We start from the raw sequence: 16,644 nt of genomic DNA, 5'->3' as shown, positions 1-16,644 counted from the left end.
TTTTGTAAATAATCTTTTACCTTGGAAAGTGCATGTAGTATACTTTTTCTTGATGTGCAGGTAAAAGATGCACTTTACGGGCAAAATGTGTTTGATCTTATCTCACTATCCCAATAGCAAGGTTAGAGAGAGAGAGAGAGAGGGAGAGAGAGAGAGAGAGAGAGAGATAAAAAGTAAGTGTACTACCTCTGTAAAAGGTTTGCTGCTGGTATGCCATGTTTGTGAGGGGCTCAGTTGGGTATTTGGGCGTGATTTGGGCACACAGTTAAGCCTTTCCCTTTTTCTGACTTGCCAATGAGTGTCAGCACTCAATGGGGTTCCTCGGGATAGATAAATGTTTCGAAGAAGAAGAAGAGAAAGATATGCTCTGATAAAGATCTCCTGTAATAGGAAATGGCTTAACGGCACAAACCACATTAGGGGAAAAGTCTCTATGTGCCTGTGTGTGTGTGTGTGTGTCTCTATGTGCCTGTGTGTGTGTGTGTCTCTATGTGCCTGTGTGTGTGTGTGTTAGAGAAAGAGAGAACGAGAGAGAGTGCAAGAGAGAGAGATGGAGATAAGTGTTATTTCCATGATGCTAGAGGACGTCCAGTGCTTACTCTCAAGTCACACAGACTGATTAGGACCATGTTGTAAATTCCACTGTGCAGGAATGCTTTTGTCTGTCTTGTTGCTCCAACTATTGCCTTTCCTTGGAATCATTGCTGCCCCACAGAGAGCCTGTGTCCTAAAAGCCTTGTATGTCTGTTTGCTGATTATAGAGATATGTTACTTATAAAGCAAGCTTACACCTCCACCAGTCCAATTTGCAGTACAAATCTAAGTGAAGGTGTTTCTATATTTTGGAGCCATATGAAGATTATATTATATTGCATATAAGATTGTGAAAGACTTTTCTGTGATAATTCATTAACATTATTATTCTTAAGAGTAAATACATATTATGGCAATGCACAGAAAAATATATCGCAGAAAAGAATATTGCATTATAATTTAGGTTGATAGCCATATCATGTCACATACCCGTTCTAGGTTGATAATGTTATAGTTAAAAATGTGAGGCTTTTGGACAGAACTTATTTTGGGGGTAATTATTGCCATCTTGTGGTGTAACAGATGTTATACAGTGATATGGGACGATGCTCTGAGTGTGCAGGAGGCCCTGGAGCACCACCATGTCCTGAATCCTCCATTAAGTCCAGTGTTTTGTCACTTTGTGTTTTTTAGAGAGACTCCCAGTCATCACCGGGTATGTTTAGGAGGGATTTAAAGGCTCTCTTCCAATTAAGCGTTTCCTCCAATCAGAGCTCCAGCTTTGAGATGTTCTAAACAGTATTCCCAGCTCACCCTGGGCTCTGTTTACAGAATGATCTCTTTCCCTGGCACAGGCCTTGTTTGTTTGCTTGTATCCTTGCAATTGCTCTCAGAGTTTCTGGATAGAGATTCTGTTTAAACTGCCCAGTTGGGTGCCCGGCCTAGCAAGGATCTCGCTCAGTGTATAGTGATGTTTGAGTTAGCTTAACGACACATGGTTCTACTCAGATATTGCAGATCAGGCATCAGTTGGCATCAGTGTTACCATCTGGTCTCTGTCAGTCAGAGCCTGACTAGGCTGTTTGCCACTTGGATCAATCACAGCCTAGTTCTTTCTTTTTTTTTGTAATCTATTTACGTGCATATTTTTTTGATCTGTGTATGTTGCTGTCATTCATTTTTCATGAAAAAATAGAAAATACAAAAACATGAAAACAGATTTTTATTTAACCCTTAATCAGGTGAAGAAGCATGTTTGGTAACTTCACAAAAACACATATTTGTAGAAAATAATCATTAAAAAATGATTCCTGCATATATATTTATTTATTTATTTATTTATTTATTTGTGTATATATATATATATATATATATATATATATATATATATATATATATATATATTTGTATATACTGTATATGTGTGTAATATGATAATAATATTATTCATATTATATTAATCTAATATACATCATACAATTTTTCTTTTCCTGAAGTGCATGTCATATATTTTTTGGGCTGTCTACGTATATACGCACTTTTTGGAGAAAAAGAAGTACTACTCTAAATAGGTGACAAGCATATCTGTTAATGTCACTGACATTGCAACATACAAATTGGATTTTTATTACTGCCCTATAAAGGCTTAACATTTATTTTCTTGGCATACACTTAAATCTAATCTATTTTTTTTTCTTTTTTGCTATAAATAGAAATAAATTTGCCGTGAAGAATTAAGGTATTCTTAGATTGCAGCACGTGGAATGTCTTAAAGATCTTTCGATCTTTTGCTCTTTAAAAAACAATCATGTAGCGATTTTATTAATACAGCAAGCACCAACATTCCTTCTGATAATACGCATCAAAGCTGTTCTTTTTTTCAAAAACCTATTTGATTAATTTGGTCAAACAATTCTCAGACATAACAAGGATCTTTGAGCAGACGACGTGCTCTTGTTGCCGAGACGCCTAGGATTCTGTCAGCTTCCTGAATGAGGACATTGTCCCTGATTTGCAGTAGTGGGAGGGACCTGATGAGTGTCGGACCTCAGCAGGTAGAAGCGTTGCAGCGTGCTTGTGTTCCTCACACAACACCTCCTCTGTTTTTCTACCTTCCTTCAAGACCAGACCTCAAGAGTAAAGTCTGGCTCTTCACATCGGGTTCCTGCCAAAGACGTGACATGGTTCAGGGCTCTGTGTCAAATCTTTGTGTCCTCTGGCATAATTCTGAATAGTCAGTTTTGCTATTTAAAAGGAGTCTCCCGGGACTTGTTAGCTATGTTCTTCTGTGTTCTCATAGGATCTTTATGTTATGAAAAATGCCTGCAATCAGCATTTGATATGATCATAAACATGATCCAAAGTGTTCTGCTGTTTTGTGAAGTCACAAAGCGTCTTTGTCCTTTGAAGCAGAACGACCCGAAATCGCTTTGCGTAAATATAGGGTCTGGAAGAATTATATTACTTTCAGTGAGGAGAGTAATTGGTAGAGATTTAATTTAATTTAGGATCAAATGGGTAACTCACTAGATGAGCTTTGAGACATGAGATTACGTGTAACGACCACATGAAAGCCCTTTTTTTTGCAAAAAGAGGTTTCGAATTTTGTGCTAAATAAACAACTGCAGTTAAACCCATAATTTTCCTGCAAACAGACATGCAAACAGAACGGCATACATAAGACAGTTAAAAATCAGTAGCTGTTCATGTTGAAACGTAAAAACATGAAGGTCTAACTTTAAACATAAAATAATAATTATTTAAATAAAATATTTCATTAATTATGAATTAATTTTGAAGATGGATAAAGAAAATGGAAAAAAAAAACATGACGTCAAAATTCGCAGGAAGTAAAAAACTAAGTAACTAATCCTAGGGCTTTAAACACAGCTTGTGAATTCATGACCTTTGGTGCTCAGACACAACTCCAGTTCTTCGGTCCGTTTTCTGTTTATGCAGGTTTGTTCTTACCCAGTATCATATTTTTTTAACCGAAAGAAGTAGGAAGTAAATCTAAATCTTGTTAAGCTGAAGCCGTTAGACATTTTTGGAAAGGCAAAATTCCTTCCAGTCACTTTAGACTGCAGTAAAATTGTAACCATATGTGATATTGATGTGAGCAGGACCAGGCCGTTTTGGACATTAACAGCTCCTTTGGCATTACAGCATGCTGAGACTTGAGCAAAACGCAATGTGAATTGTGCAAGGCTAGTTTGTGGGAAAAAAAGGGTTTTAAAAAAATTATAATAAAAATCACACAAGCACAATATCAATTTACACATTTGGCTTTGAAATAGGATAAGAGAGGATGTGGCAGTTTAAAAAATGTTTTTTTTTCTTTCTTTCTTTGATGCGCACTTCCCTCGTCGTTTATGCAAAGTCTAATAAGTCCAATGTGTGTCGGAGATCGGTTGTTTCTGAGCTTGAGAAAAGAGGATGGAACCAGTTGCAAGATTAAAAATTGCAAGTTCGTTGTAGAGCAGCACTGTCGCCTTGAGGTCGCCTTGCACCTCCAGGGTCCGGGTTCGATTCACGCCATTCCTTGGGTCTGTGTGCATGGTGTTTGCATGTTGCTTGGTGGGTTTCCTCTGGTTTCGTCTCACAATCCAAAAACATTAAGGCTAATTGGTGTTCCCAATAAGTTAAGCCTTTATTTGTCACATATACGTTACAGCACAGTGAAATTCCTTCTTCGCATATCCCAGCGTAACTGGGGTCAGAGCGCAGGGTCAGCCATGATGCAGCGCCCCGGGAGCAGATGGGGTTAAGAGCCTTGCTCAAGGGCCCAACAGTGGCAACCTGGTGGAGCTGGGGATTGAACCACCGATCTTCTGATCAGTAACTCACTGCCTTAGCCCTCTGAGCCACCACTGCCCAATAAGGAAGTGTGAGTAAGTTTGTGCCCTGCAATGGATTGGCACCCTATCCATGGTGTACCCTACCACATGCCCTAAGTCTCCTGGGATAGGCTTCAGGCCCCCCGCGAACCTGTATACAGGATAAAGCGGTACAGACGATGAGTAAGAGTAAGAGAAGTTTATTGTGTCTACAATATTTGTTACAATAATTTATCTTAAACTCTCTTTCATATTAATTATGTGTGGTTCGGGAATTCATGACGGGGGAAACCTCACAGAGCTGATGTGTTTATTCTACATTATACCAAAATGAAATTCATGGTGTGACGCTGTTAAGCCAGTCCCTGCCAAGACTGGAGTGTTATAACAGACAGTTTGTATATATTTCTGTAAATTCTACCCAATTTCAGCTGCTATTCATGTCCATCAGTGCAGATCGATTTCATCCACGATAATGACAAAAACAGCTAACCCAAAAGTCAGTTCAGTGACCAGTTGGACTGAATAGCTCCAATCAAAACCCACAAACATGCATACGTCAGTCGAAAAAAAGCCACTGAGTGCTGCAGGGATACGCGGTCATTACACGTAAAGACACTGAAGACATTACTACTGTCCTACATCTATCAGGAGTTTGGTACACAGAATGATTGAACGACCATGAGCGTATCAGAATCGGCCTTTTCTAACATTTCTGGTTCTGCTGTCTTCACAGGCAGCGAGTGATGCAACAAACCTTCTACAGCAAATCAGTTAAATGCATTCCAAGCATCCCGTAGTAATCTAATTTATTCAAACAGCTCTTATACAACTTTCACATTCCAAACTCTGCCGTGCCAGAGAGTCGATTAAGCACGGAATAAAACACAATGGGACGGCGATGAGGAAAAAAAGGCATGACTGAGCGATACACGTGGTGCCGTTGCCACCTTAAAATGTTCCCATAGCTGGATGTCCCTGACTGTTTTATTTATTTATTTTTGTAAATATGTTGCACTTTTTATAACCATTTATAGTTGCATGTTCTAAAATGCAATTTAGATCCTTATAGGAAAAAAAAAAGGATTTGGTTGCTGATAATGTGACTCTTCTAGTCTGCACAATCCTCTGTCTCTGTGGTTTTTATATAGCCTTTAAGTATGGTTTATGCAGTATCTACCTTACTAACAGAGGTTCTGCATGTCAACAAGCAAGGTAGGCGACTGCTTGTGGCCCCCGGCCAGTAGGTGGCCCCCAAGGGCTGACAAGCTTACCTATTATTTATAAGATAATGGTGATGAATGCTGGTTGAAGAGGCCCACTGCAAGTTTTTGCCTGGGGCTCCAACAGACTCTCGAATTACCTCTGCTTACAAATCCTTTGTGAAGTGACTATTTGTGACTATAGAAATAACACCACATCAGAGGAACGCTTTTAAATAAACCACTGTTAATAATAATAATAATAATAATAATAATAATAATGCATTTTATTTAAATAGGCACATTTCTGGTCACCCAAGATTCCCCTCCAATTCAAACAAAAGATAACATTAATAACAAAGATAACATTAAGTAGTAAGTGGTATTAAACAATATTAAGTGAAACGAGATAGTGTCATCATGTAAAACATCTCAAACCAAATGGGGATTTAAATAGAGATTTAAGCCTTACATCATGTAGGATAAGTGATTCTGTATGAATGGGTCTTAAGTTTTATTCCAGAGGCGATGAGCAGTACGGCTAAAGGCTCTAGAGCCCATGTTGGTCAGGCGGACGGGCATTGAGGTGTAACAAGGAGCTTTGATGAAGAGTGTGAGAGGGGGTGTAGAACTGTACAAGCTCTGAGAAACACTGGGGGGAGTAAAATTACCAAGTGCTTTAAATGTGAGGAAGAGAATTTCACTCCATATGGTGTCTTAGAAGGTCTTGATTTTTTCTTCTTCTCACTAATCAGGTTCATTTATTCAACAGTGCTGTTGTATAAAGGTTTTAAGCATGCACGTCATGTTGCTGAGAAAGTGCACACGTGTGGGCACGTGCTCCTGCCCCGTGTGGAAAATCCTTTTGTGTTTTCCACTGCAAGCACTTTCGCTCTACTGACTTTGTCATTAGAGTACTGGGTGTGCCAGTTGTTTCACATAACAGACGTGTTGTATTCCAAGACCGAGCCTCTGCAGTGAGTCATTGGGGTGCATCAATGAAACCTTTTCATCCTTATTGGGGAAACATGGGATGTTGGAGTTCATGAGCATGAAGTTAAATTTCATGGAAAACGTTTACTAATCACTAAATATATGGTGTTTGTGGACATTTTCCACATTCAAACTAATGACAAAGAAATCTGTAGTTTAGTATGTTTGAGAACTAGGATTTGTTCCTAATGTTGGGATTAAAAAAGAAAAAAAAAGTCAGCGAGTCCACGGATCCCTTGCTGAGGTTGAAATCCGCAGCTTTGGATGTAGTAGTTCATGTTCCGCTCTGCAGGGATACTCGTGTTTAAATGGGCTGATGCTGATAATCAACTCTTGCATGTCTGTTTTTTGCTGCTGGCAAATATGATACTGATGTTTTGGGTTTATTACGATTAAGCATAGCTGTGGTCAGTTCTGGGATTCGGTGTGGAACCCAAAAGTGAGCCTGCCCATCTGGAACATATTACGATTACTGTGTCATGCTGCCAAGAAATATGAGTCTTTTAATACTGAATCTTAATACTGATCTGATACTAAAAATTTGATTCTAAACTTTTTTTTTTTTTTTTTTACATAATATTATATAATATTATTATTATCATCATTATTCATGTTTTTGGTCTTCTGTTATACCCCAATCTGATTAAAGGACCTGAGTAAAGCATGTATAAGAGAGAAAAACTGTTAACATGTTCGTCGTAAGATATTTCGAAGAATACCACATATTGGTTTACTAAGCGTCTCTTGTTTCACAGGACTCACGAGAAGGGTTTCTGCCAGCCGTACCGAGGCATCGCATGTGCACGATTTATTGGGAACAGGAGCATCTACGTAGAGTCTCTGCAGATGCAAGGGGAAAGTGAGAACCGTATCACGGGTAAGCGCATCACAGGTCATTTTTTTTTAGTGCTGACCATTCCATTTTAACATCGTCTCTTACATTCACCAGCTGGAAGTTGCTTTCTCCTTATCTCACATCACGTTCAAAGCGGTTCTCAATTTAGGTTCCTTTGGTGACTCATAGAAACATTGTCAGTTCTCAGCGAGTCATTTTGTCTGATTTAGATAAACATTCCAGTTGTTTCTTCCCCCAGGAATTGCTGCCATACTAGCCTTGCACTTTACACCGTCTGTTGGTCTTATATGCAGCATGTGTAACCTCTCATGCAGAGACATATGGAATGTATTACACGTAGGAGTTTTATATACCTTATTATTTAAAAGTATACCTAGTGAAGAAAAAAAAATGCTGAGAATGATCTCGTGTAGAGCATTTCTGAACATCCATGTTGAACAGATTAAAATACATTTTTGTCCAGTTTAGGCATCCAGTGCCAGGTTTGTTTAAGAACAGTTTTTGTAAAGAAAACATAAGGACAGGAAATTACACATTATTAGTTTAATTTTACAATCAAGTATCAGTATTAAATGATTTAGCTGAAATACTATATATCTGTTAAGAATTTTCCTCTTCTAAGATTCCTTAGCCAAGTATGATTTGGTTCCTTCTTCCACTCAGGAAATGTCTCTCATGTAATGTAATTACTTATATTTACATGTAATCTCACTAAACTGAAGATACTGTGGTTTTAAAATCTGAGACTTATAAAACTATTTTCCTATGTTTCCGTATTCTCCTTCGCATAACTGATGTGAAGAAAAATGATTTTGCTTCTGTAAATGTTCGAGAGGGTCCACAAGACATCATGAATGTATTATCATTAATTATAAGCCCAAACTGATTAACAAATATTTATGGGCAAAAATTATATATAAAATTTATATTAAATACAACTAAATAATGCATATTAAATTAAAGAGATGGAAACAGGCTGCAAAGTGCAAAATAGTTTATGTAACAACATCAGCAGCAGCCTCATTTCCCCTCTCGTCTGTTCCAACCACTCAGCAGTATACTATTCACCCGCCTAATTATCTGTAATCATCTGCACCTGGTTCTCACCGGTTCATGCTTTAAGTTATATGTTTTTTTTTATGCTTGAAAGATTCCAAACAAAATAACTCAAAATAAAAGAAAGTCTGGCTCTTTGGGAAAAAAATATTTCTCAATATTGTTGTTGTGGGTCTTTCGGCTGCTCCCAGCAAGGGGTCGCCACAGTGGACCGCCGATCTGCACACAAGCTTGGCACAGGTTTACGCGATTACTCTTTCTGATGCAACGCTTCCATTTTTATCCGGGCTTGGTACCAGCACTGCATCCAGTGGCTGGGGATTTTGCATTGACAGTAGTGTACACTCACTCACTCACTCACTCAGACTCGGGACCTAGAGCCTGTCCCAGGAGGCTTAGGGCACAAGGCAGGGTAAACCCTGGACAGGGTGCTAATACATCGCAGGGCACACACACGTTTACACACTCATTCACACACTACGGGCAATTTGGGAACGTCAATTAGCCTAACCTGCATATCTTTGGACTGTGGGAGGAAACCAGAGTACCCAGAGGTGGGAATCGAGCCTGGACCGAAATCTAACCCGACCCTGGAGGTGCAAGACGACAGTGCTAACCACTGCACCACTGTGCTGCCCAGTTTTATGAGCATTTAAAAACATATGCATGTCAACTAAAGCACTAAAACTGTATTGGTGGTGGTAATTAACTGGTTACTAGAAACTCTTATAGACCTCTTGAGTCTTTTGTGTGTATTGAACCTGAGCTCACATTTAACACCACCCAGTATTGTTTGTTACTTAAATATGCAGTTACATGTGCACCTGAGTCTTTGCCTCACCTCTTTTCTCTTTTTTTTCCCCCTCACCCCTAGCTGCATTAACCATGATTGGCACCTCCACCCAACTCTCAGATCAGTGTTCACAGTTTGCCATCCCCTCATTTTGCCACTACGTCTTCCCACTGTGCGAGGAAGGCACGAGGGGCCCTCAGCAGCGGCAGCTCTGCAGGGACGAGTGCGAGGCACTTGAGAACGACCTGTGCCGTGCCGAGTACACCATCGCCCGCTCCAATCCACTAATCCTTATGCAGCTGGAGCTGCCCAACTGCCATCTGCTTCCTCACCCAGGCTCGCCAGATGCTGCCAGCTGCATGCGCATTGGAGTGCCCAACAACCGTCTGGAGACATGTAGGTGGACATGCCATAATTTATGGGCACTGTTTTTGTTTGGTGTTTGGTGTTGACAGTAAGCTCTTTGTTGTGCATACCATAATTAAATGCCTGTGCATTGAAGCAAAGATTTCCAAACCAGTCCAAACTTGGAGATGGTTTGCATTTTTGTTCTGTTTCACATTTTACATTACCCAAGACATGTGTAACTCAGATTACCTGGATTACTGGGGTTGGATGTAGAAGCAGAAGAAATATGTGGACTGTCTAGAAATTTTCAGTAGTACTATATTAAGAATAGCTCATATTGTTTAAATCACATTGTTTAGGGTTTGGTGAGCTGTTATGAGCAAGAAAAATGCCTAATCATGAGTATGACAATTAATGTTATGAATCAAGAGGGCCCTCTAGTGGTCTTACATGTGAAATGTCTTTTTTTTTTTTTTTACTAGTTTGTTTTGCATCATCTAATTGGATGATGATTCTTTTTTTTTGTACATTTCTGCTTCCTAATTTTAAATCCTTGTGAAAGATTCTCCCCCAGATCACAGCTGCTACAATGATAGCGGGGCCAATTACAGAGGAATTGTCAGTAAAACAAAGTCTGGCCACCAGTGCCAGCCCTGGAATACTCAGTACCCCCACAGCCATCATCTGACACCGATTGAGTACCCAGAGCTCCGAGGTGGGCACAATTTCTGCAGGAACCCGGGAGGACAAATGGAGGCTCCATGGTGTTTTACTCTCGATCCCCATGTGAGGGCTGACCTCTGTGATGTTCGCCCATGCAGTAAGTAGAACTTTCCCTCATGATTAATAAACGGAAAAACTGTAATGTGTCCACATAGTAAAGACTTCTGTTCAGCTAGATATCAAGCTATATTAATTGTTTCCAAATTCAGAGCCGCCTGAAAGCATGAAGAAGGAGGTATTGTACATCCTCATCCCCAGTATCGCCATCCCATTAGTCATCGCCTGCTTGTTCTTCCTGGTGTGCATGTGCCGTAACAAGCAAAAGGAGTCGATCGACACTCCCCCTCGTCGGCAACTTGCTGCCTCTCCCAGTCAGGACATGGAGATGCCACTCCTTAACCAGCACAAGCATCAGGTATTACTTTCAGCAGTTTGACTAGGTGTGATTTTGTTATTCTAAAACCAAGCTTAATAGATAATCAGTCATATTCTGTAATGACCGTGAGAAGCAACTCATTCTCATGCAATAGTATTTTTCACCTTTAACACCATTTAAAACACCATTTAAAACACATTGACCTACACTAGGTCAATGTGTTGGTAACATCTTCACTTACATTTCGTTTTATTATACCAAAGTTACATCCTTCAATAATATGTAAATCCGTATGTTTTTTTTTTCTGTTAGGGAAAACTCAGAGAAGTTAACCTATCTGCTGTACGCTTTATGGAGGAACTTGGTGAAGACCGCTTTGGGAAAGTCTACAAAGGTCACCTCTACGGCACAGCACCAGGAGAACAGACCCAAGTGGTGGCCATCAAGACTGTCAAAGACAAAGATGAGGGAACACTGCAAGAAGAGTTCCGTCATGAGGCTACGCTCCGTTCCCGTCTCCAGCACCCAAACATTGTGTGCCTTCTGGGCGTGGTGATCAAAGAACAGCCCATGAGCATGATTTTCAGCTACTCGGGTCACGGTGACCTCCATGAGTTCCTGGTTATGCGCTCACCCCACTCTGACGTTGGCAGCTCTGATGATGACAAAACAGTCAAGTCGGCTCTTGAACAGGCGGACTTTCTGCACATTGTCACTCAGGTGGCAGCAGGGATGGAGTATCTGTCCAGTCACCATGTCGTCCACAAAGATCTGGCTGCCCGAAACATTCTAGTCTGTGACAAACTCAACGTAAAGATTCTTGATCTTGGGCTGTTCCGTGAGGTCTACTCTGCTGACTACTACAAGCTGATGGGAAACAGTCCCTTTCCTATCCGCTGGATGTCGCCAGAGGCCATAATGTACGGCAAATTCTCCACTGATTCTGACATCTGGTCTTATGGCGTGGTGTTGTGGGAGATCTTCAGCTATGGCTTGCAGCCCTACTGTGGCTACTCCAACCAAGATGTAATTGAAATGGTACGTAACAGACAAGTCCTGTCCTGCCCTGATGACTGCCCATCCTGGATCTACACGCTAATGCTGGAATGCTGGAATGAATTCCCAGCGCGCCGGCCACGCTTCAAGGACATTCATGCACGCTTGCGCACATGGGAAAGCTTGTCCAATTACAATAGCTCAGCGCAAACATCTGGGGCGAGCAACACCACCCAAACCAGCTCTCTGAGCACAAGCCCTGTCAGCAATATCAGTGCTGCTCGCTACGTCACTCCCAAGAAGACCTCCCCATTCCCACAGCCGCAGTTTATGCCTATGAAGGGCCAGATGAGGCCTATGGTACCACCCCAACTTTACATCCCAGTAAATGGTTACCAGCCTGTGCCTGCCTACCCATACCTCCAGAACTTCTACCCCATGCAGATCCCTATGCAGATGCCCTCACAACAGATGCATCCACAGATGGTACCTAAGGCAGGCTCACACCACAGCGGCAGCGGTTCCACCAGCACAGGTTACGTCACCACAGCACCATCCAATGCATCCGGCACAGAGAAGACCGGCCTGCTGAGTGAGGATGCTAAGGCAGCTGAGGACAACATGGCTGATGGAGCTTCACAGAATGGCCTGCATAATGATGACACATCCGTCCCCGAGACAGAGCTTCTCGGCGACAACGACAGCCCACAGATTGATGTCAATGAGCTGCATTCAGAAGCATAGGCAGCCTTTTGGGACCCAATGACAGCAAGAGCTGTTCTCTGATTGTGACTTTATAGCTTCTGCCAGCTTAACCACACAGTGAAGGGAAATCATTGTTTGTGACAAAAACTGAATGTTATTTGTGGGTTATTTGGCAGTCACTAAAACAACATTTCTACTTTTGGAGGCTATACCTCTAGGTCTGGTGACAGCAGTACGCTTATGCTGCTTTTGGCTGCAATGAAGAATCGAAATTCTCACCTTTTGACAGGCGGTGGGTTGTTGATGTGACACACTGACAGTGTTTTTTTTCTATTAAATTTGTTGCAAAGCCATTCAGAAGAATTTGAGTTCTTACTGTTGCTGTGCAACATGGACCATTGTATCTTTTTATATGGATGTTTGCGGCCATCAAATCATTTGACTAGCATTTTGATTTTTTTTTTTTTTTACTTTAAACAATTACATAGGAATGGTTAGGCAATCTGAGTGCCTTATGTTTATCTAACTCTCAGAATGAATGAGAACAGGATTTACTGTGTTTACTACATTGAAGCTTATGTTAATTATGTCTTGCTAAAGGTGGCCACAGGGTGAATATAACAGAGCACCGGTTTTAACTGACAGACTCAACACTATGCAATATTCAGTGCTAAGCTGCCTTACACGTTATCCAGACATTTCGAAAAAGCAAGTTGGCCCCAAAATATGTGATTTTTGTTATTTTTTTTAAATACTTGTTTTAAGGTTGAAACGCTGTTGTAAAGAAGTGTAATTTATAGCATTGATTTTCTTAAAGAAATTGATTATAATTTTCCTTGTCCTTCTTTTAGATAACTTTGTTTAGCCATTGATATTACTTAAATTAGTTTAAAACCAAATATTTGCTTCTTTTTTTTAAAAAAAACCAAACGGTTATTACGTAACCATATATTGTGTATGTGAAGAGGGAGTGTCAAATAAAGCGAGAGGTGAAACAATGTATTGTGTTTTTGAAAAAACAAACAAACAAAAAAACTCTACATTATACTATTTTCAAATGCTCTCAACCACTCCAGATACCTGCACATATGAAGTCTAAATGATTGGTGGTAGTGATGCATCATTCGTTCATTTTATACAGCTTTTCATATTACCATTGTGTTGTGATTATAGTTAATATTTCCATGGCAATTATAAAAGAATTAATGAGGAAGATTGTGAGAACATTAAGTAATAATGAAGTGCCACTAGGATAAAAGGCATCACGATGGCCAAGTGGTTAGCACTGTCGCCTTGGACCTTTAGGGTCCGGGTGCGATTCCCATCTTGGGGTCGTATGTGCTTGGTGGGTTTCCTCCCACAGTCCAAAGACATACGGATAAGTCTAATTGGCGTTCCCAAATTACCCGTGGGTCCTATGGTTGGGAATAAATCGAATGGTAATCAACGTTGGCCTGCAGTCCCTAGTTGGACCTTAGAGGTTCCTAGATGGATGGACTGGGATAAAGAAAAATCCTCATGATTGACATAACTTGTCTAACATTGCAAGAAATGTCCCTGTTCACACAGTCATAAACTACAGGAGAAAGGAGCTAATGAAGGTGTGTATGAAGGTGAACGTGAAGTTCTCACAGTGGGCGTGCAAGAAGTGTGACACAAACCTACGTTTAACCCCCTGCCTTGGTCTATACGCTTTTTTTTAATGAAAAAAAAAAAAAAAAACTTTGCCAAGATCGGTTTAAAACGCGCCTCGTCTTCGCCTCTGGAGATCAGATGAAGTGATCAGGTGGACGATATCCTTTCCTGCCACGATGTCATCCAGTGCGTGCTGTTCCGCGCGGGATGCGAACGCTTACGAGTGCCCCTGGAACTGCGATCACGGATTCAAATGCGATTTGAGCGTAAAGGCGAACGTCCCGACACGTCGGAAAAGAGAGTTCACGCCGGACGAGCTGAAAGACGACACTTACTGGATGAAGCGCAGCCGCAACAACGAGGCGGCCAAGAGGTCGCGCGAGCGCCGGCGCCTGGAGGAGCGGCTCCTGGAAGAGCGCGCGCTGCAACTCTTTCGAGAAAACGAGGAACTCAAGGCGGCGCTTTCGGCGATCAGCTACCACGGCGCTGGCAAAGAGACTACCTACGATCCCCTAAATGACTGTTCCTCTGTCTGGGGCCTGTCACGGGACTCTTACCTGGTGAGCTTCCCTGGAGCGCGCCGCATGCCTCATTACGCTCTGTGCGACCTCGGTTCAGCTCTTCCTAGAATGCACAGCTTTCCCGCGGCCGTAGAAAACACGCACCAGACAGACCGGTACCTCGGAGTCCACGCGTCCGGTGATGGAAACTTTCCTTTAAACGCCTACAGCCCCGTCTCATATGCGAGAAAATGGGGTCATGCGCATCCCATGAACCGATACCCAAACTCTGCAGCGTTCTCTTTAAACGAAACCGTGCCCGGTTACAGGTGTCCTGCAGGAGCCGCACCTACATGCGCCGCTCATACGCGCTTGAATGGAGCATACGTGGAGCAACGTTTATTCGAGTCCGCTGAGCCCAAAGAAATGGAAATCGTCAAAGAGACAGAGCGCGTCCCCGGTTCGCCGCTTTTGCCGCATAAACTGCGCTACAAGGTCAATAAAGCGCGGGGCGCTGGAGAGAGCGCGCTCACATCAGCCGGGGATACTCACTGAATGCAGGAATAAGTATTTCGTTCACAGAGCTATCTGTATTAGACATCATCGTCCAGCCTACAGTTTTTTTTTTTTTTTTTTATTAAACATACTGTGTAGAGAAAGCCCAGGCATATGATATGAAGTTACCCACATTTTTTGGCATGTACGGATTTATTTACAAATAAAATATTTTGCCATGAGTAAAGCTTCTGCCTTATTTTTGTAATAGCTGCATGCTAGAAAGAAAATTGCAATGCAACCCATTTAAGTATACATTTTGCTTAAAGGGACCACTTTAACTTAAAATAACAACAATAATAAAATAAAATCCCTCCCGCATATATATTTTATAAACTAGTCTAAATTGTGCCATAATATTCTAATTTTTACTGAGACATACTTTTTTTTTCTTTCTTTTTTTTTTTTTTTTTACTGGCATGGTGGTTAGCACTGTGGTCTTGCACATCCAGTGTCAAGGGTTCTGGTCTGTGTGTGCATTTAGTTAGCATGTTTTACCCATGCTTGGTGGGTTTCTTCCCGGTACTCCGGTTTTCTCCCACAGCCCAAAGACATTTTGGTGCATTAATTGGCATTCCCAAATTGCCTTTTGTGTATATGTGTGTATCTGTGTGTGTGTGCCCTGGAATGGATTGGCACCCTGTCTAGGCTGTACCCTGCCTCATGCTATAAGTCCCCTGGGATAGGCTTCAGGCCCATGTGACCCTGTATACAGGATAAAGCAATATAGAAGATAAATGAATAATCTTTTTACTCATTAACTTTTCACCTACAAAAAATAGTATATTATAAATTATGTTTACTATTTTAATTACTATTTATTATAATTATAAATATTATTATAAAAATACATGTTATTTATTATCTATAGACTAGTACTGTACAAGAATTAAGTGAATTTAAAATCTTTGTTTTTACTCTATGCTTAGGTGTACTAATGATGCCAGTCATTATTTTACACTTGAAATAAAATACCTATGTGTGCTAATATCATGATTGTAAGATAGGACCTATCTCTTGTAATATGGCTTTTCCTCTATTACATCATGTATTGCCTTGGCGGCCTACTATCCCTGCGCATGCGCAATAAACGTGACCTACTGACCTGCGCACAAACATGTTCTTTTTTTTATTGAATACTAAGATCAACAGCTCTTTGCTTTATGTGCGTCAAATGGGTTTGTGCAATACATATGCACTTGCATCACATTCAAGGGCAATGAATCATTAGCCTAATCTAGTGTTTAAACGATAAGGGATCCATCCAAATGACGCATGCTCTGTGACATAATTAGGCCTTAATAGAGTATTTGTAAGCACGAGGCACATTTAGGGTAACAGACTCAATCTTAGTTGGCTTAGTATTAAATGATTTTAAAATATATTAGGCTCCTGAAACAAGTTTAATGTACTCCTCTTACTTGGGCTTATAGTATGACAGCGTGATTTTTTTGTTTCTGAACAGCAGGAGGCTCACAGCACAAGATAGAATAAAATGTGAGCATGTTCTGAGATTATTTGTGTTTCTGGGACACG

At 40.9% G+C, this 16,644-nt stretch overlaps 1 protein-coding gene across 2 annotated transcripts in view; it reads left to right on the top strand.

Annotated features, from left to right (window-relative positions):
• The window catches only part of ror2 (receptor tyrosine kinase-like orphan receptor 2), a 72,766-nt gene extending 59,350 nt beyond the window's left edge, over positions 1-13,416 (top strand). The window contains exons 5-9 of one of the 2 annotated variants that reach the window (XM_053516437.1): positions 7,321-7,442; positions 9,352-9,666; positions 10,193-10,438; positions 10,551-10,756; positions 11,030-13,416. In XM_053516437.1, coding sequence (XP_053372412.1) covers positions 7,321-7,442; positions 9,352-9,666; positions 10,193-10,438; positions 10,551-10,756; positions 11,030-12,457 — 2,317 coding nt within the window. In that variant the 3' untranslated portion in view covers positions 12,458-13,416. Of the gene's footprint in view, positions 1-7,320; positions 7,443-9,351; positions 9,667-10,180; positions 10,439-10,550; positions 10,757-11,029 lie in introns of both variants that reach the window. The other variant, XM_053516436.1, reaches the window with a different exon arrangement.
• Positions 13,417-16,644: the final 3,228 nt, after the last annotated feature.

The sequence above is a fragment of the Clarias gariepinus genome, chromosome 17, assembly GCF_024256425.1.
Source record: "Clarias gariepinus isolate MV-2021 ecotype Netherlands chromosome 17, CGAR_prim_01v2, whole genome shotgun sequence".
Classification (NCBI taxonomy): Eukaryota; Metazoa; Chordata; class Actinopteri; order Siluriformes; family Clariidae; genus Clarias; species Clarias gariepinus.
The sequence above is the reverse complement of the archived record's forward strand: the minus strand, read 5'-3'. Positions and strand labels throughout refer to the sequence as shown.